Genomic DNA, 20665 nt, shown 5'->3' with positions numbered 1-20665 from the left:
TTCACCCACGAAAGCTCATGCTCCAAAACATCTGTTAGTCTATAAGGTGCCACAGGACTCTTTGCTGCTTTCACGGCAGAGAGAAAGTTGGAGGGGATGAGTGGGCTGATTGGGGCCACATCACCTGGAGCTGCTGGCTTCTCTTCCTGAGACAAATAAGTAAGCTGAATAGTGGTCAGGGGTTTGCTGCTCTTACAAAAGAAGAAAGTAGGGGGGAAGTGGCTTGGACATTGAGGCACCGCAGAGAGGGAACTGAACTGCAGTGGCCCAGCTGGACAGCTGCAGCCAGAAAGACCAAGAAAGCAAAGACATTGTCACCTAGGAGGAGTCCTGGGGCACGGCTCTGTCCCAGAGCAGGGACAGAGAGTGCAGGCACACACACTTGGCCAAGGGGCGCTCATGAGAGGTGAGTGTGCCCTGTTACAATAGGACAGACAGAAAACTGCTTGGGGATAAAGAGGGAGGGACATAATGTGTAGGAGAGACAGTAGAGAACAGAAGACAGCATAGTGGGGATTAAAAGGATATGATGGGTGGAGAATGCATAAAAAGCTACACGATCAGTAAAAGGAAATAAAAAGCAGAGTGAAACAACATAATAAAAGATCAGGAGACAGAAATAAACTTTTTACAAGTATAATAGAAAGTTAATTAACAATGCTACAGTTATGAAGACTCCACAGCTGTTTTGTTCCTTTAAATTGCAGGGATGTGGGACTTCAGGGGCTCAGTTACAGATGTTTTCAAATGGGCTAGATGTCAAGGAAATTTTTCAATCCCTGGATGAGAACACTATGTTAAACTACTTCAATTCCTACAGGTTCCTGAGCTGAATTGGGACAGGACCTCCTTCCCTTCTAGATGCTATAGGCCTTCCCACCTAAAGGTAAGTGTGAAGTCCTTGGTCCATGCTCCATCCCAGCTGCTGTAATACCTACAAAGCTTTTCCTGATTAAACCAATGGGAATGAGAAGTTATGCCTGCTCAAACCCACTGACAAATGTAGTGTTCATATAACACTTTTTACATGAAAAGGCACACAGAAATTTTAGATGTAGGCTTTGACAACAAAAATGTTCTGAATTGACATGGGTTTTGTTCCCTCCTCCTTTGGGATTTCATACTAAAAATACTAGCTGTGAAAATTTCCTTTTGCTTGAAAACTGACATCCTATGTCAGTATTTGTAATTCCTCAAATATTTATTTGTAGGAAATAAGAAGACAAGAAAATATTTTTGAAAAATTTGGATGTTTCTAAGAAGTTATTTAAAATCTTTTGAGCTAGAAAAGTGTAAACTGAATTTCCTTCAAAATTTCAGGAAAAAGCCCTTTCCCTTCCAAGAGTCCATCTTAAAATTTTGAAAACATAAGGTTGATTTTTTTAAAGGTATAAAGGGGCTTTGTAATTACATTCTTGTTACATTAACTGTTCCCTAGTGCCTTTGAAATTGTCACAGAAAGACGATAAGAGTTTATACGCAATGCAATACATCATCCCAGTATCACTGCAACTGTCAGTGAAAATCCAATGCAACATCGTACCACGGCTGGTGCCAAGTCCAGCAAACAATTTCAACTAAGTATATATACACCACTGACAAGTTTGCATGACTTGTATTAGTGAGTTCAATAAAATGCTAATCATTTTAAAGTTGAAGCTGCCATCAATGAATGCTATCTAGTAGATATTGGTGTACTTAACACCCAATGTTATTTATTGTCAAGGCCCTGTAAGATTCATTAGACCTAAATTATGCAGCAGGGACTTGGATTTGTGTGGAAATAGGCACCAACCACCCCAAACTCTCTCCTCCTCTTCAGCTCTCTCATCATCCATATCAATTGTCTCCTGAAGGTCTCAGTTCATTGGAAAAGATGCCTGCTTAGCAGAGCATTAGAGACCAGCTTCCTTTTACAAGTCCTTTTCACTCGTTCACTATTACTTTAAAGCAGTGTTTCCGAAACTTGGGACACCGCTTGTGTAGGGAAAGCCCCTAGCAGGTCGGGCTGGTTTACCTGCCGCATCCGTAGGTCCAACCGCGGTTCGCTGCTCCAGCCGCAGCAGGTAAACAAACTGGACCAGCCCGCTAGAGGCTTTCCCTACACAAGCGGCATCCCAAGTCTGGGAAACACTGCTTTAAAGGGATGAATTTTTCCCTTCTGAAAACTTTACATGTTTAAACTTTGTCAGCTTAAAAAGTCAGTGAATGGAAAAAGAGGTGAAGAAGGCAGGCTGAGGCTTAAAGGACAGCAGACTACTGGCAGCATGGTGGGGGCTTACTGGAACTTCACATATCAGTAGCAGAGTTGGAAATAGAATCCAAGTTGTCTGACTTCCATTCCAGTGTCCTAGCTACTGCGGCATGCAGCCTCCAGTGGATTTTATTTAGTTAAAAAGTGAGGAAGGGTAAAAGAAAATGCGTTACAGTAGGATCTAGGCTGCAGTCTTAACAATGGAAAGATTAAAATCTCTGCATAATTCAAACAGCAATTCAATTCTAAAATTCTGAGAACTTATAGAGGCACCTTGGAATAAAGGTTAATTATCCCAAAAGAGTACACACACTATGGTACACAGAGAACCCACACAGAGTAAGTACAGAACCTAAACCTCAGAGAATGAGCGAATTATGCAAGTTACATATCCATTTACAAAATTAAATTGAATTTTATTCCATCACATACAAATAGTATATTGTAGATGAAAAACCATATAGGACAAAGTTCAATAAAGTGAATTGCGCCGGCAAAGATCAGTAAAATGATTTGAGGTGTTTATAAAATCTGATATTCCTTGTCCTCAGATTATTGAGTTAATATTCACCCCCCCTTAATAGGATTTCAGACCAAAATACAACTTTAACTTGTATACATTGCATACAATATAAACTTAGAAGCAAATTTCTAGCAAGCCACTATAACACTAACAAAATGCAATCCCTTAGAATCTTTTCAAGTGATGTTCTGATACATTGTACTCTATGAGAACCACTATATATCAAACATATCAAAGGCCTGCTCCACACTGAAGTCTTCCTGCACAGAGAAGCTTGCAGAATCTGTATCTAAGGCTGTTCTTTAGCTTCATGCATTAATTTGTTCTTTGTGTGATTTTCTAAAAATCAAAACAGAGAACTGTATACTTTTCTCACTGTGACTTCATCCACCATCTTAGTTTTAAAAGGCATAACTGAACTTTTATGCAGTGATGGACCATACAAACATACTACCTTCTCTTTTAAAAACTCAATTTTTGACATTTTGATTGTGGGAAATATTCAAATTACCATTTTTGCACAATCCAAGACTATGAGATACAACTTTAAAGGAAATGGAAGAAAAATGTCAAGATTTTTTCCACATATCTACCTGGTTATGTGGGGATCAGCAAATCCGCAAAGGAAAGCTGTATAAAGAAATGCTTCTAATAGACAAAATGAAATGTAGCACTTTAATTCAGTTGATGTAGACATTTAGTACAACAGCTGATATTCAAGAAGATTTCAGGGACTTTTGAGGAGCAAATGGGGTTAAATGTTGGCCCCATTTTTTGTCTGACGGATTTTGATATCCTTGTTTTGCTCCTTCTCTCTCTTCCCTCTGCTACTGCTCCACGAACAACAGCTAATTACTTGGATTATGACATCAGAGATGATTAGATGATACAATTTAAGGACAGGAATTCACAGACGAATAGACAGTTTAAGACTTTTCAAGATCACCAGACCACTAGTTGGCATTTAAAAACAAAAAAACCCTTGGGACTTTATTGCATATGTATAGCTTACTGTATTTTCAATGACCCCGTCCACACCAGAATTGATGGAGATCAGGCAGAGCCTTTCAGTAGAAATTCATTCAAATGGAAAATGATGGTGCAGAGTATTACAACAAAAGACTTGCACTGTAAAGTTAATTCATAGCAAGTGTAGAGAAGAAAGGTTAAATAAGAAAGTTAATCATCTTATACAACCTGAAGTCAGACTTGGCATAATTTTAACTTTCCCCAGTTTAAACTAGGAAGTCTAATAAATTTATTAAAATATTTTCGAGTACATGATAAACAGCAAAAATTCAATGTAGTCAGTGGTAAACAAATCTAACCTCAACTAAAATCTTGTTATTTTGTGGCAACTGGCATGAAACATACTATCAAAAATATAGTTTAAAGATTAATTAAAAATTTCTGAACATTTCAGCATCCTTGCACTAGCCTAGATGTTAGTTTAACTAACTGTCTCATGTACAAATCAGAAACATGACAAAGCAGTAAATTACACTATGGAGTGTGTTATGTTGTAAATCTACATATGTATTGGTACAGCTGTTCTGTAAATGCTTCTGATGAAAATTTTTCTGTAACTCTTGCTCTTCCAGCTGCTCCCATTGTATTCTTTAAGGCAGGGTCTCTCACAAATTTTTCCATGGCCTCAGAAAATTGTGTTGGAAGAGGATCACACAAAAATCCTGTAACATTATTTATAACAGATTCCAAAGGACCACCTGAATTAACTGCTATAACTGGGCATCTCATATACATAGCCTCCAAAGGAACTATGCCAAAGTGTTCATTGCTTGGCGTATAAAGCACACACAGGGAGTTACTGAAAAGAGAGATTTTTTGTTCATCTGAAAAAGACCTCACGAAAGTGACTTGCTCGCTAATATTAAGCTTGGTCGCAATAGTCTTCAGCTCTTCATAATGTTCCACATTTTCCAAAACTCTTTCATCATAACCACCAGCTAAAACTAGATGAACTTCATTCCACTCTTGAGCATCGAGCCTTCCACGAAGATCATGTAATGCTTCCAGAGCTAATGCTAGGTTTTTTTTCCTTTCAAATCTATTGATTGAAAGAAACAAATATTTTTTTCCTTGGGGAATTACACTAGCTATATCTGCAGGAACAATTGTTTCAAAGGTACTGACATTCAACGAAGGGTATAAGACATCTGGTTTAATGTGATTTAAAGATTTAAATGTATTCTTGAAGACATTTGCTGTAAAGTTGCTGTTGACAACAATGCAATCTGCCATGCCAGTAGTATACTCTTCCAACCAGTCAAGTGGAGCTCTGTAGATGCGTTTAAGAAAAGATTCTCTCTTGGTCAGAAGCTGATCAGGAAAGTGACAGTAAAACAAAACCTTCTTAGGAGTTCTTGCCAGTCTGAGAATTGGGATACAAGCAGACACCTAGATAAACCAAGAGGTGGGGGGTAAGAATAAGAGAAAGTATTGTTTATTTAATCCCAGTTTCTACAATAAGCTACATCTATGGATTCAAAACCAAAATTTTAAGTGTGAGAAAAATGTGGGTGTCTGGTCAATTTTAATGAATTTGTGCTTACTATCACTTATGGGCTTCTGCAAGGGGGACTTCAGATGATGGTGACAAACAGTCCCTCATGGGTCCCCTGCTCTAGGGAGAGGTGACCCAAGGGCAGGCTCCTTGCAATCTCTCCTTTGCACTTTGACCAGCAAAACACTTGGTTGTGCGACTTTCAGCCCCACCTACGCTACCACTCGGCAGAGGCCAGGGCACCGCGTCAGGGCACTGCGCCGACACGCTCCGCACGTGGGCGCGAACCTGGGCGCCATCCCTGGGCTGAGGCCCACGCCCAGCCACGGGAGGCACATCAGCAGCGCCCTCCGAGCTCAGGGTCCACGTTAACCCCGTCCCCTGACGCCCGGGGTCGCAGGCGGGCGTGTGAAGGGCCGGGGCCGGCCAGGGGCTGCATCAAGCTGCTCCTTCCCTCCCTGCCGGACCTGCAGCAGGGCCTCCCCACCGAGCGCGGCCCCCGGCTCGGAGTAGCGGGGGGGGGGGCTCTGGCAGGGCCCTGCGGCGCGGAGGCCGCCCAGTCCCGAGCTGTGGGCTCGCGAGGACCCCGGGTAACGGGCCCCTCCCCACCGCGGCCGCTACTGGCGCGCGGCGCCGCCAGCTCCTCGCGCCTGGCCCAGCACGTGCTGCTGGCCCCGCCCCCGCACCTGGTCGCACACGAACACGTCCATCGCCTCCCCGCTCAGCAGCAGCACGTAGAGCGCCACGTAGGCCATGCGCAGCGCGGCGCAGAGCGCGTGGCCCCGCCCGAGGAGGCTGCGGGGCAGCCAATCCCCCACGCTCCGCACCGCCAGGCCGCGCGTCTCCGAGAAGCAGCGCGCGGTGTCGTAGTGCGCGGTCCAGATCTGCACGCGGCAGCCGCGCGCCCGCAGCGCCAGCGCCGCATCCACCACCAGCCGCTCGGCGCCGCCCAGGCCCAGGTCCGGGTGCAGGAACAGCACGGACGGGCCCGAGCCCGGCCCCCCTGCCATGCTGGCGCCGGCACCCTCCGGCTCGCAGCCGCCGGGGAGGGGTGGAGCCCGCTTCTTCTGGGACCTGGGCTTGTCCACGTGTCAGTGCGGAGAGCGCATGCGCAGCTCCGCCCTCTCGCTTTGCTACCAGCTAGGGACACATCAGCTTAGTCCCCCATAGGTGTCCTGGCGCTGCCTGGTGTCTCGGCCCGTGCGTCCCGTGGCGTCTCCGTTTCAGGCGGGGCTCGGGCACAGGAAGGGGCCAGGACTCTGGCGGCTGGAGCCCTGAGCTCGGTTAGCTGCTCCGGAAACTGTCTCCTGAGAGGGGGCTGGAGTCAGGCAGTGTCCTAGGCAACCGCGGGGCCTTGGCAGGCCCAGGAGACGAGCGGTGCTAGGGGCGGGGCAGCTGAGCCTGGGATAGTTCTGCGGCAGCCGCACCGAATTTTGGAGACGGCAGAATTCTGACACCCGCGCGCGCGTTTCCTTGAACCCAGAGTCGCTACCATGGTGAGAGCGCGAGACCCCGCCCCGCCCCCCACGCGCCGCGGCTCGCGCTGGTCCCGTCTCACGCGCTGTCTGTTTCTCTCCGCAGCCCGGCCCGAACCCCAGCGGCACCAATGTCGGCGCCTCCGGCCGCTCCCCCAGCAAAGCGGTGGCGCCTCGAGCTGCGGGATCCACCGTCCGGCAAAGGTACCTGCTGCCCCCCTTTCCCCCCCCGCTTCGGGAGCCCGGTGGAGACACATAGCGCCGCCTCTTGCCCCCCGCCCGCCCGCCTCGGGGCTGACACCTGAGCTGGGGGAACCTCGATGGGCATCGCTGCCCCCGGTGCCAGGCTGGGGGGGGGCGGGGTGTCAACCAACGTCGCGCCGTGCACTGAACCGAGCCTGGCATCGCTCCGTGGCCCCCACCCCAGCGCTGAGCACGGCCACTTCCGGCCAAAGTCTGAGACCAGCACCAGAAACAGGTTGTGTGGGGTGGGGGGTTCCTTAGTGAGTTCTTGGAAAGGTTGGTGGTTGGAGTGTTCATAGAGTCATGGAAGATCAGGGTTGGAAGGGACCTCAGGAGGTATCTAGTCCAACCCCCTGCTCAAAGCAGGACCAATCCCCAGTCACATTTTTGCCTCAGACCCCTAAATGGGCCCCCTCAAGGATTGAATGTGCAACCCTGGGTTTACCAGGCCAATGCTCAAACCACTGAGCTATCCTGCTGATCGCTAATGCAAGTCAGGTTCTGATTCTTGAGTCTTTCCCTTGAAGGAAAAACGCTAGCTGTGGGACTAGGAGCGCAGGCCGCACTACGTCAGCAGGCACTGGTGGCATGTGGAGATTCTACACAGAAGACTCCCCTGGACTCAAAGTGTAAGTCCAAAAAGCAGCAAGATGGTGACAGTGTTATTTTAAGTTTGTTTACAGGCTCCATGAGTCATTTGTTCTGGTCTGCACATTCTGCATGAAAATGTGGAAAAACCACAGTTGCTTAGATAAATCAGAAAGAATGCCTTGAGGAGACCTGGTTATAAAAATATCAAAGATCAATTTTGTAGGTAGATGTTTAAGTTTAACACAGTACAGTCAAGATGACTATTTGAATTGTTTTTCTCTAAGGTCTCAAACCTGCAGACATGCACGTGCTTTTCTTGTATACCATGAACAGTCCCACAGAAATCAAGAGGGGTTACTCACAATAGTAAAGCACATGCATAAGTGGTTGCAGGCTTGGGACTTAATACTTCATTATCTACAGTTTTTCTGGGGTTTTTTTAATGCTAATAAAACCACATTGCAGAAATACCAAAAAAAATTACATATCAATACATACTGTTTGCAGTTATACACACAGTCAGAAGCAACTCACTGCTAATGTTAACTTCATTAACCATATAGGTCATGAGTTAAACATAATGAATTGAAGAACACTTTAAGACACACTGGTGTTAAAAGGCTAACCTTTTCAGCCTTGGCTCATGCCTATGTCAGAGGTTTGTTTTAGTGCTTCAACCCTGGCTTTCCTTGGTTTTCTGTTGTAGGGATAAAGAAACTCAGGTGCTCTCAACCAGTCCCTTTGCCCATTACACCATCTCTTCAGCATGCACTTTCTTAGCTACCTTAAGTTGGTAATCTGAGAGGCAGGTGCTGCAGCTGGCTGTAAAAGAGAGCTTCCTGAGCAAGCAGCAAAGGCAGTCTAAAACAAAAAGGCCATTATGTTAGAGCTATTAAAATACCATCCCATTCACAAACCATCTTCTCCTATACACTTAGACCTATAGATTTCTCACTTCTGCAGGCGCTCCTGACACTCTTCAAGATATCCTCATCCCTTCCAAAAAGGTGAGAGATCCCACTACCAAGGGGCTCTTTCCTTCCACCCTCATCCAGGCTTGGGTGATGAGCAAATACAGTCAAGAAATAGAGAAACAGCCTGTTTCCTTTTCACATAGAAACAGAAGGCAGGGATGGCATGTTATTTACCAGAGCTGGTTTTTTACCTGGTAAAATCATGGTTTTTGATACCCAGGGAGAAACTAGTTAGTCCCAGTTTAAAACTTTTAAAAACTGTTTCATTAATGCATGCCACAGTACACTTTGTTTTAGTTACATATTCAAATTATGGTTACATGAGGCAATAGATTCAGAGATTTAATTTAGAATTGTTCAAATTAAAAGTAAAACTGCAGAGGGTGTAATAATATATAATTATAATACTGAACATTGGAATGTTGTACAGCTTGGTTCAGTATTTTCTCAAGGAAGTTACACATCAGCTCATTTCAGTTTTCATTATGTAACCAAAAGTCAAAAACATTTGATTAGATGAATATGATGACAGTGCAGAGTTTCAGGTTTGAAGCATTAAGCAATCAGAAGCATGCATAGTTGCAGACAACTGGTTGAAGTCCACTTGGGCATACTGCATTCTGTAGCAGGAGATCAGTTTTAGTTGTGGCTAGACCAAGCCTATTCTCCAGATTTGAATAGATGTATTCAATGTTTGAAAAGATTTGTTCTATGCTTGCTGGATGTTGAAATTGCACCACCAATTCTATTAAGTCAGATGGAATATCAGCATTCTTCAGATTTTTCCCATCATATTACAGGGGAAACCTTTTCCTTGATAGCAGATGAAAATATTGAATTTTTTTTTTTTAATACAGAGCTGCTTCTACTTTAAATGCAAGTATAGAGGGTTTTTGCTGAGTAATCACTGCCTTGCAATTTCTTCTTAAGCTGACAATTCCTTGCAGATTTTGGATAAAGGTTGGCCAATGTGTACATGAATACTTGCCTCATGAAATCTGTGTACTTTTGCTTTATATGGTGCAAGATCTTCATTTATCATTAAGTTCAACCATACTTAGCATGCAAAAGCAATTGTTGATGTGTCCCTTTGAAGTGTGTCAGGTGCCACAACAGCTGGTTTCAATTGACCAAGTTCTTTGCTTTTCGGAAAACTCTTTGATTATCAATTTTACTGACCACTATCTTCAAGTTCTTGCAATCCTGAGATAATGTGGCCGATTTTTAATATAGGTTTCCATGCATGTTATTTGACTGTTCCATCATATGTCACCACGGATTTGGGGTTTTACGGATCCTTGGTATTCTTTTAACCAGGCTTCATGCTGATGGTTATTACGAAAATACTTTTGTAAATCCACAACGTTTCATCAAAGCGCTTGGTATAAGGTCTTGTCCAAGTAGATTTAGCCAATGTGATGCACATTAATATGTAAACAGATGTTAGAGGGCTTGTTCCTTCACCCGCTCACTTCCCTGGTCCTTTTTGCATGAACAGAGAGCAACAATACCCGAAGTCCGAAGGTGCAAACAATTCGATGTTTATTGGGGTGAACTTCCAGCAAGCGTGATTCTAGTTTCCTTCCTCAGTGTCCCCCTTCCCAGCTCTGACACCACAGAGCCTTGCCTGTGTCCCTGTTCCCATTCTCCCCCTTAGCAAAACATTATTCCAATTCTCCACCCCCATTCCCTGTTCCCGTTTCCCCCCCCTTTACTTTCTGATTGACTACAGATTATATAGTAAAACTTGAGTTCTGCTTAGCTATACCTTAACCAATCATTTTACTGAAATTTAACAAACCAATCCTAACATATTGCAACATGATTATTTAACCAATTATATCCCACCACCTTAATTGGTTTACACCCAACAAAATTAATTATACATCTGACAGAAACAATCACAGAACTAGACGGATTATACAGACAAACAATAGGGAAGTGGAGACTACAGTGATAGAACAATACAGAAATGAGGATTTCACATCCCAGCTATTGATAAGTGAGTTCTTGCCAGACAGGATGCTGTCAGACTAAGTTTTCTTTAAATCTTTTAAGCTCTTCCCTTTCTCTGGAGGTGATAGATTGGCTCACCTTTCTAACACTCCTAGAATGCCTTATTTCAATGTGACTAGTTTGGAATGTGAGGAAGTGAAGTGACCGTTCACTTCCCAGCTTATGGCTGCCTCTGCTGCTTAGCTAAGGCCTTACTTAGCCTAAGAACAGGACCTCAGACTGTCACAGTAAGAGAAGGCCCTTACACCGGCAGGCAGTGATTTTGATTTTCTTTTATACCTCTATAACTAGTAAATGATAATACACCTAAATTCTTAAAGTATAGGCCTTTGCAGATAGGCCTGAATATCTATATTCTAACACCAAACTGTCATCATCTTGTTCCATATCACTTCCTATACTTTGCATCTTTTTCTCATCTTGCATTAGTGTAACTGTTTTTCCATGTAATTTGTTACTTACTTCCACCCTCATGCCATCAGTGTCTAACAGTTCACCTGCTACCTGCTTTTTTGATTGAGTGCTTTGTAGCTTGACCGTAGGCAGCTGATCATTTTTTGAAAAGTTTGATGGTCAATAACTAGGGCCCTACCAAATTAATGGTCCAATTTGGTCAATTTCATGGTGATTAGATTTTAAAATCTGTGAAATTTCAGATTTAAATAGCTGAAATCATGAAATTCATGGTGGTGTAATTGGAAAAGTAGTTGTGGAAGGGTCGCAAGATTATTGCGGGGGGGGGTTGCAGTTCTGCTATCCTTATGTCTGTGCTCCTGCTGACGGCCCCTTCAGAGCTGGGCAGCTGGAGAACAGCAGTGGCTGGCTGGGAGCCCAGCTCTGAAGATGAAGCTGCCACCAGCAGCAGCACAGAAGTAAGGATGGCATGGTATGGTATTGCCATCCTTATGGCTGTACTGTTGCTGGCGGCAGCTCTGCCTTCAAACCTGGGCTCCTGGCCAACAGCCGCCGGTCTCCAGCTGTCCAGCTCTGAAGGCAGCGTAGAAGTAAGGGTGGCAATACTGTAACACCCCCCACCCCCAAATAATCTTGTAAACCTCCACAACCGCAACTCCCTTTTGGGTCAGGACCCCTAATTTGTGAAATGCTGGTCTCCCCCTGTGAAATCTGTATAGTATAGGGTAAAAGCACACAAAAGACCAGATTTCATGGGAGGAGATCAGATTTCAGGTTCGTGAAGTGTTTTTCTTGGCTGTGAATTTGGTAGGGCCCTATCAATAACAGAAAAGGGACTATTACAGCCATGAAAATTTTTTGTAATTTTCAAGTCTATCTTATGTTTCAGTTCTGGAAACACATGCATTTGTAGTTGAAAAACAATGATCATTCCTCCTTGTAGTCTTTGGCTGACTTGAATCTGGCTTTCTTTTGATGAATTTGGCAGTGCAGTTTTAACAGGACCTTCATACTGAGAGTCTGATTCTAATACTCGCATACGGTTAGCCAGAGTCAGTGGTTCTGGTGTTTTTGTTCTTTCCACTGCATGTTGCAAAATGTTTCCTCATATGGTCTGTCTTCCCACTCACTTTTTCTTTCAATTTCTGCATCAAAGACTCTCTTTGCCATCTTCATGAACTTTCTCAAAATAACTATGAATTGGGTCAGGTGATCTTCCACCTTTGCTCATGTTGAAATATTTTGACTTGAGTCTCTGTACTCAGAGCTCAGTTACAGCAGTTGCACGTGAGCCAGATAGAGACAGAGTACTGGCCTGGACAGTTAGTTTGGCAGTTTACCTTAAACAAACTGAAACTTCTGAATCTAGGAATTCCCCTTCATTAACAAATTTCTCATCTTGATTTCTAAACAAAGGGGAAATTCCCAGATTACGAAGTTTTTGTTTCAAACAATAGCATACATCTTTTGATTGAGGCTCTTTTTTTGTTTTGTTTTCCTTAATTTTAAATTAAACAGATGACATTACTGCAAAACTTATCAAATTGCTAAATATTTTTCAGTAATATTTATTAGTATATTCTAATATTTTTCCTCCGTTTCCTGGTTTAAGCTGGTATTTACCTGCACGCTGTCCTAAACTAGTTTTTCCCCAGGAAATTGCCAACCTTGATAGAAGGGACTGTGTGTTCCAACCTCATCAAAATGACCAAAGCCCTTATCCAGAAGGAAAAATTCTTCTTTTCTCTATGCATGTTTCCAACCATGGGATTGGAGGAAGTGCAATGGAAAATGTAATGACTTGTCAATACTGAGTAGTTTGTTTTGGGTTTTTTTTGTAATCAGTACTGTAAAATCTGTAGACTATAGCAGCAGGCTTTTTGGTCTCTTTGTAGCCAGTAATGTTCCTGTGTGTTACCGTCCTGGCATAATGAAGTCTGTAATCTATGTAGCAGATGTTTACTAATTTTTCTGAAGTAGACTTTTTCTTTACTGAAGTTTAGTACTTAACAGTGATAATAATTAGTAAGGTACCAAGCTCTTCCATGAAGACTAATGCACTTGAGAGTCGTTGGTTTTGCATATATTTATGAAAAGACAGAGCTTATAAATGGGCTCTTATATAAGCTCTGTCACATGCAAATTCATAAAGAGGGAACCCATAACAAAATTATCTGCTTTAAGGAAGTCCATTTTCCCTGCCACTATATGCTAATGTACTTGCACCAAAGTAAGATTAAAAAAATAAAATGCCAGTATTAAAAAACTTAAGTCTTCACACCAAGATGTCAATATGGCAAAGTTCTTTCCCACCAGAGGATGTTGTTAATAACTCAAATTTATCTGCATGTTTCACATACATTTACACACAATTCTTTATAAATGACCATGGGTCTCTGTTACATTTTTTTTTTTGGTTATGGTGTTTGTCATAGTTCAGTCTAGTCAGTTGTTGAGAGGTTTGGTTTTTTATGTACTCATTTACCCATAGGAGCAGCTGGTTTTGATCAGTTTTGTGAACTTACACTGAGGCAAAACAAGTGGGCTCTTAAAAAACAAACAAACAAGTATTTCATGTGGTATTGATCCTGAGAATATAAGAACAAAACTGTTTTGCAATATTTCCCACTGTTTAAAAAACTTGAGACTAAGCTAGGCTTCTGGACAAGTCTAAAATGAAATAAAAAGTTCTGTTGCAACAAGACAATTAGAGATCAGCTTTAGAGAAAATAGTCCTGTCATCATACATGTAGAAGAGCCAATCTGTCCTAACTGAAATATGGTAGATAAATTATAATTGTTCACAGAATAGATAACCTCATGTACCTTTGGAGAGGATGAGAAATAGGAATGGTCTGAAGATGATTTGTATTTTAATAAGGGTGAGAATGATTTATTGATTCAAGTGGCAAGTCAAATATATTCCTCTTAGTTTTTGTTTTGTTTGTTTTTTATGATTGTGGAAGATCCTAGAGCTTCATTCATTTTATGTATTCATAGTTATACTTTTGGGGTCTGGAAGTAGATTGTGAAGATGTGGGGGGGGGATGATGGATTAGCTAAGAGTTGCCTGTGGAATTGCACTCTAAAATATATTGCATATTTACACTTAGTTTGATTGCTAAATACATCTATGTATCTATATCTTAGAATCATAGAATATCTGGGTTGGAAGGACCTCAGGAGATCATCTAGTCCAAACCCCTGCTCAAAGCAGGACCAATCCCCAACTATTCATCCAACCAATTTTTGCCCCATATCCCTAAATGGCCCCCTCAAGGGTTGAACTCACAACCCTGGGTTTAGCAGGCCAATGCTCAAACCACTGAGCTATCTTGTTATATAAAATTCAGGATTCTGCACAAAAAGCCAAATTGGGCTATGCATAGTAGATAGCACTTATAATTTAAAACAGTTTGTGAGATGAGGATGTTCAGAAGCCTGTGAATCAGAAAACTGCCTGACTAGTTGAAAAATCTTGAAGATACTAGCGTGAAGGAGATCAGTTGCTTCAGTTTCATTATTACATTGTGTTCAAGTAAGATCTGCTTGATCATAAAAACTCTATGGCATGAATCATACTTTTAGAAATCTGTCATGGTGCTTCCTGTAAAAGGGAAATCAAGTACAGTGTTGTGTTATGAGTAGGGCTGTTGATTTAATCACAGTTAACTCACGATTAACTCAAAAAAATTAACTGCAATTAAAAAAAAAATCGCTGTTAATTGCACTGTTAAAATAATAGAATAGAAATGTACTAAATATTTTTGGATGTTTTTTCTACATTTTCAAATATTGATTTCTATTACAACACGGAATACAAAGTGTACAGTGCTCACTTTATATTTTTTATTACAAATATTTGCACTGTAAAAATGATAAACAAGAGTCTCTTTCAGTTCACCTCATACAAGTATTGTAGTGCAGTCTCTATCATGAAAGTGTAACTTACAAATGTAGATTTATTTTTTTTTTGGTTCCATAACTGCACTCAAAAACAAAACAAAAAGTAAACCTTTAGCATCTACAAGTCCACTCAGTCCTACTTCTTTTTCAGCCAATCCCTAAGACAAACAAGTTTGTTTACATTTACGGGAAGGTACTGCTGACTGCTTATTTACAATGTCACCTGAAAGTGAGAACAGGTGTTAGCATGGCACTTCTGTAGCTAGCATTACAAGGAATTTACATGCCAGATGTAAAAATGTTGTTAAAGCTAATTTTTAAATAAATATATAATGCATGGTTTGGGAAAATGTTTGTACATCTGGGTATAGTGCTTAAATTATCCACAAATACAAAGTTTATTTTTAAGTCATATGATACATAGAGTACATAATCTCCAATAACCCAAATTTAGGTGAGTAGATTTAACAATACAGTTTAGATATCAGAATCTGAATACTCGGGTACATCATTCATGAAAAGTTGTACAGAGATTTGGTTGTGGAAAGCAAAATATATCAATGAGTGGAGATTGTCCCTCAGTAATTGTGAATTAGGTGAATTGAAATATACTATGTTTTTTTTACAGTGCAAATATTTAATAATAAATATAAAGTAAGCACTATACACTTTGTATTGTGTTGTAATTGAAATTGATATATTTGAAAATGTAGAAAACATCCAAAAAATTTAAATAAATGGTATTCTGTTATTTAACAGTGCAATTAATTATGCGATTAAAAAAATTAATCACTTGACAGCCCTAGTTATGAGATGCACAGTAAGAAAATGGTGTTTCTGTGTAATGGAACACACACATTAACCTGCTTTGACTAGTCACTGCATACATCAGCCAGTTTAACACAGTCTAAAATTGAAACTGTATGAGAAGATTTCCAAAAAAATACTCTAATTATAATTTCTTAAAAATAGAATAGCGAGCATGAAAGATTCCAACACGAAGTTCAGATTGGGAGTTTTAGATAAAGATTTTTATAATGGACAGAACTTCCACTTGTGATTTTTCAGTGTCACTTGCAGTAAATTTAATCAAATTGAAACTGGTGTAACTATAAAAAGCCTACTTGAAAAATGATTATATCTGTTGCCTTGCTGCATTTTAAATCCTGTTCATTTCTTAAAAACTGGAGAGTTGACTGTAAATTACTTCCCAAGCTAAAATATTCTAATTTTGAACCTAAGTTTGACAAGCTGCTAGGGGACTCTATTGTTTCTTATGCTCTGTGTACAAGTATGCTCAGGTCACTAACTCATTAGCAGACCCACCAGAATGTGAGGCGGAAACCTGAATTGAAAAATGTGGAGATAAAGTTTTCAGTCAGAGTATTAAGATCCTGTTTTCAACAAGTGACTAGCAGTGAGTGACTAAATACTCCCTGGAACTGTTATAGTACAAGTGGAAGCATCCATTTAATACTGAGGTATTAAAAATTAAATCTTAGATTTCCAACTTAATGTGGCAGATACCAATTCTGAGAAAATGGTTCTTATTTCTGTTAATCTGAAGGGGTTAACTTGTACTACTAAACGCTGCATTCCAGTAATGTTTGTATTAAAACTTTTGCAATAGATGACAAAATAATCCCATCACTAATTTGGTCGGGGGTGTGGGGTGGAAGCAGGAAGGAGCTTTGGTATTAAGTCTGTATATTTATTGAGTAATTTGACTGGTTCTACCTAACCTTCAGAACGTGTTTTTATGTATTGCTGAGATTAACTGACTTTTCTTCTTTATTTCTAGTGGTCCTGTTCCAGTTTTGGTTATGAGTCTCCTCTTTATTGCTTCTGTATTTATGTTGCATATCTGGGGCAAGTACACTCGCTCATAGACTCAACTGCATCCATGTCTGCCAATTTAAAACATACATCTTGGACCAAAAGTATGGAGGATTTTGTTTTCTCATGGAGAGAGAATATTTGGAAAGCTTCCTGTTGGCTATTGAGGAGTCTCTTGTCACTTATTTGGCATTGGTGTTGAATGAACTGTTAAATTTTTCTGTTTGTACTGGTTTTGAAGCATTTCTGTTACAGGTGATTGTGTATTTGCCTGTAGACTTACAAATTACAGGTCTCGCAATAAAATTTGTATATGTAAATCGAAGCAATGTATGCTCTATTCCTCTTCCCTCCCCCCCAAACATGGCACTGTCATGAAGTATTATAAAGAGCTCTCTAAATGGTTGAGTAAACAGTGGTATAATAGTTCAAAATGGAATTTTACATACTGTACAATACAGGTAGAAAATAAAATCTTGCATCAGAGAATTGTTTTGGACAAAATTTGTGAGACATGAAAATATTTTCATAACATGTGTTAATGCACTTGGTCATTAAAACATACTATGGTAAGTGTGCTGGTAGATTGCTCCACCTCTTTCATATGGCATTCCACAGCAAAGATCATGTAATCAGCCAACTTTGGATCACTGAATAGCCTTTTCCCATTCTGTCTCCTCCACCACCTTCCCCAATGCACATATCTGTGCTACAATTAGGACTACTCATATTGCATACTGTAAACTCTTGAGTGACGACTGGTTCACTTAGGTTTCCCTCAATATTGGGTAGAATAGTTTTTAGCCCACTTGCTCTCTTTTTCCACTTTCCTAGCCAAGTGCACTTAAAACTATTGTGCAAGAGAGCCTAAATACATACTTTGTGGCGTCTTGGATATGTAGCCCTGAGTAAAAGTGCTGTCTTTGAGTAGTAGGCTACAGCAGCATAGACTCACAGATTTTAAGGTCAGAAGGGACCATAATGATCATCTAGTCCAGGGGTAGGCAACCTATGGCACGCATGCTGAAGGCAGCACACAAGCTGATTTTCAGTGGCACTCACACTGCCTGCGTCCTGGCCACCGGTCTGGGGGGCTCTGCATTTTAATTTATTTTAAATGAAGTTTCTTAAACATTTTAAAAACCTTGTTTACTTTACATACAACAATAGTTTAGTTATGTGTTATAGACTTATAGAAAGACCTTCTAAAAATGTTAAAATGTATTACTGGCACGCAAAACCTTAGAGTGAATAAATGAAGACTCGGCACACCACTTGTGAAAGGTTGCTGACCCCGATCTAGTCTGACCTTCTGCACGTTGCAGGCCACAACCTCACCCACCCACCCTTTTCTCTCTTTGGAAACTCTTGGTATCGAGGCTGATAATTATTTGAAAGTCATACTACCACAGAGAGAGAGGGCAAATATCTCCTTTTTGTCTGACAACTTAATTACACATGAATTTCTCTTAATTAGGATTGGAGTCCTATGGTATTGTACAAAATTGTCCTATGGTGCTGTACAAAAACAGTTAGTCCCTGTGCTGGGGAGTGCACACTTGTAGCCATTTATTTTATTTAAAGTGAATTTAGTAATGTGGTATTACACCACCATGGGTTTGGCTCTGGTGGCTACAGTTTCAAGCTCAACAGAATGAAAGTCACCTTTGCTACCTGCTTTAGATTTAGAGCCTCCACAAACACATGAAGATCAAGGGTGTAGTGACCACACATACATTTCCAAGTACAAGGTCTAGTCTGTTTTACAAGTTTTATTAAAGTTATTACTTAAGCATATAGAAATCCTCTCGAGACCTATGCCCAAATTACAAATGTAGTCATACTCGCATCCTTAATGATATTCAGAGGGTCTGATGGATACCTTGCCAATTGATCAACACTAGAGGGATGGTTCCTGCTGGAGGTTTTTCCTTAGGGAACTCATTTTACCCAATCTGGGAGCCCTCTTATCTTGTGATACTGACTACACATATACTCTGTACATGTACATGAAGGAGTCCACCCTGTTTCCTTATTTGCAGTGTCCCCCAAGAATATTGGGGTACCCCATTTTTCATAGGCTGTTTATAGTTCTCTTTAATCTCATTAGTATTTATGCACATAGTGCACCCTGTGGTTAGGGCACATGTTAGAAAAATGTGACTACTGGGTATCTTGTAATAAAAAAAATAATCTTGTGGTTCATTTTTCACTATCACCCATTGGCACATCTATTCCTGTCATTTTGTGGCATAGAGTCACTCTTTGGTCACTTACATCAAGCATTCCTACTGCACTTTACGTCCTGAATTCTTGATTCCCGAGAATTTACTTTCCTGAAATACAACATCCTTGTACTAATGCATTTGGTGAACCAATTCCATGTTCATTTGCTCCAACATTAGATCTCTGTCCCCAAACTTCTATTTGTTCTTGCCTCTTTTGGAACATGTGCTAATTGGTTCATTTTATCATTCCTTTATTGTGTAATGTTATGAATGTCATATATAATCATTGTATGCTAAATAGATTTAAGTTGTAGGAGTATAATTAGGGCCCTACTAAATTCATGGTCCATTTTTGTCAATTTCAGTCATAGGATTTTAAAAATCATGTTTCAGATTTTAATAGCTGAAATCATGAAATTTCAGGAGTGGTAATTTTAGGGATCCTGACCCAAAAAAGGAGTTGGGGTGGGAGGTTAGGGGGCATTGTGGTACTGCTGCCCTTACTTCCGCACTGCTGCTGCAGCTGGTGGCGCTGCCTTCAGAGCTAGACAGCTGGAGAACAGTGGTTGCAGTGGAGGCAGAGCCGCCACCAGCAGCAGTGCAAAAGTAAGGATGGCGTGGCATGGTACTGGGCTGTCAGTCAGCAGCTGCCACTCTCTGGCTGCCCAGCTCTGAAGGCAGTAGTGCAGAAGTAAGGGTGGCATGGTATGGTATTGCCATCCTTACTGCTGTACTGTTGCTCGCGGGCCACTGTCTTCAGAGTGGGGTGCTTGACCAACAGCTGCTCTCTTGCCGTCCAGCTTGGAAAGCAGCGCAGAAATAAGGGTGGCAATACTGTAATGCCCCTAAAATAACCTTATGACCCCCCCCTGCAATTCCTTTTTGGGTCAGGACCCCCAATTTGAGAAATGCTGGTCTCCCCTGTGAAATCTGTATAGTATAGGGGGGAAAAAAACACAAAAGACCAGTTTCACAGGGGGAGACCAGATTTCACAGTCTGTGACGCATTCTTCATGGCTGTGAATTTGGTAGGGCTCTAAGTATAAGACTGATCAGAGTTTAGAAAGGATAAGTATGTATTAGATATCTAAAGAAGGATGGAAATGCAAAGCCCACAGGCTAAGGTCTGTAAGATATCAGCTTAGCCATACTGGGGCACTGTCCCTTAATGTTTTATTGCCTACATTTCAGTAGGCTTTTAGAGACCTCTATTAAGGGATGCTATATTTTTTCAGTTTTATACAAATTATTTTCTCTGCTACTTTTCAGTTTGGAAAGATCAGTTCTCCAAGTAAAAAGACTACCAGTTCAGCAAAGGTGGCTTACTCCCTTATGTCAGATTCCCTTTAGAGCATCAGACAGCTTGGGATGTGGGGACTGGAGTTCTAAATATGGAGGAAGAACTTAGGTAAATGAATGTGAGCAGTATCAACATTAATTTACCTGTAGAGGGCCTGGGTGGTTTCAGGGGAGGAGATAAGCCACTGCAGATAGCAGCTGTTCCACCTTGCTCCTCTTCTACCTGCCCCTATCTTACCATGCAGCCCAAACCCCTGCTGCTCACATGGTGTGGTTTCATGGAACAGAGTAATGGTAGGAGCACAATAAAGTCATGGAGGGAGTGCTCTTGTTTAGGGCTCTACTATGTTTTCATCACCTCCATCAAAATAGGGGTAGGAAA

General features: G+C 41.4%; 2 protein-coding genes across 2 annotated transcripts; one reads left to right on the top strand and one right to left on the bottom strand.

Annotated features, from left to right (window-relative positions):
- Nucleotides 1-2653: 2653 nt before the first annotated feature.
- On the bottom strand, nucleotides 2654-6433 carry ALG2 (ALG2 alpha-1,3/1,6-mannosyltransferase). Its single transcript, XM_045006139.1, has 2 exons — nucleotides 5988-6433; nucleotides 2654-5195 (listed from the first exon to the last, which is right to left on the bottom strand). The coding sequence occupies exons 1-2, from the start codon at nucleotides 6309-6311 to the stop codon at nucleotides 4293-4295; spliced, it is 1227 nt and encodes a 408-aa protein (XP_044862074.1). The 5' UTR covers nucleotides 6312-6433; the 3' UTR covers nucleotides 2654-4292.
- A 214-nt stretch (nucleotides 6434-6647) lies between these two features.
- Nucleotides 6648-17081, top strand: SEC61B (SEC61 translocon subunit beta). The gene is made up of 4 exons (XM_045006140.1): nucleotides 6648-6797; nucleotides 6883-6980; nucleotides 7547-7648; nucleotides 16722-17081. The coding sequence occupies exons 1-4, from the start codon at nucleotides 6795-6797 to the stop codon at nucleotides 16807-16809; spliced, it is 291 nt and encodes a 96-aa protein (XP_044862075.1). The 5' UTR covers nucleotides 6648-6794; the 3' UTR covers nucleotides 16810-17081.
- The last annotated feature ends 3584 nt before the right edge of the window (nucleotides 17082-20665 follow it).

Source organism: Mauremys mutica, chromosome 2 (genome assembly GCF_020497125.1).
Source record: "Mauremys mutica isolate MM-2020 ecotype Southern chromosome 2, ASM2049712v1, whole genome shotgun sequence".
NCBI classification, from domain to species: Eukaryota; Metazoa; Chordata; order Testudines; family Geoemydidae; genus Mauremys; species Mauremys mutica.
This window is presented reverse-complemented; position numbering and strand designations above follow the sequence as displayed.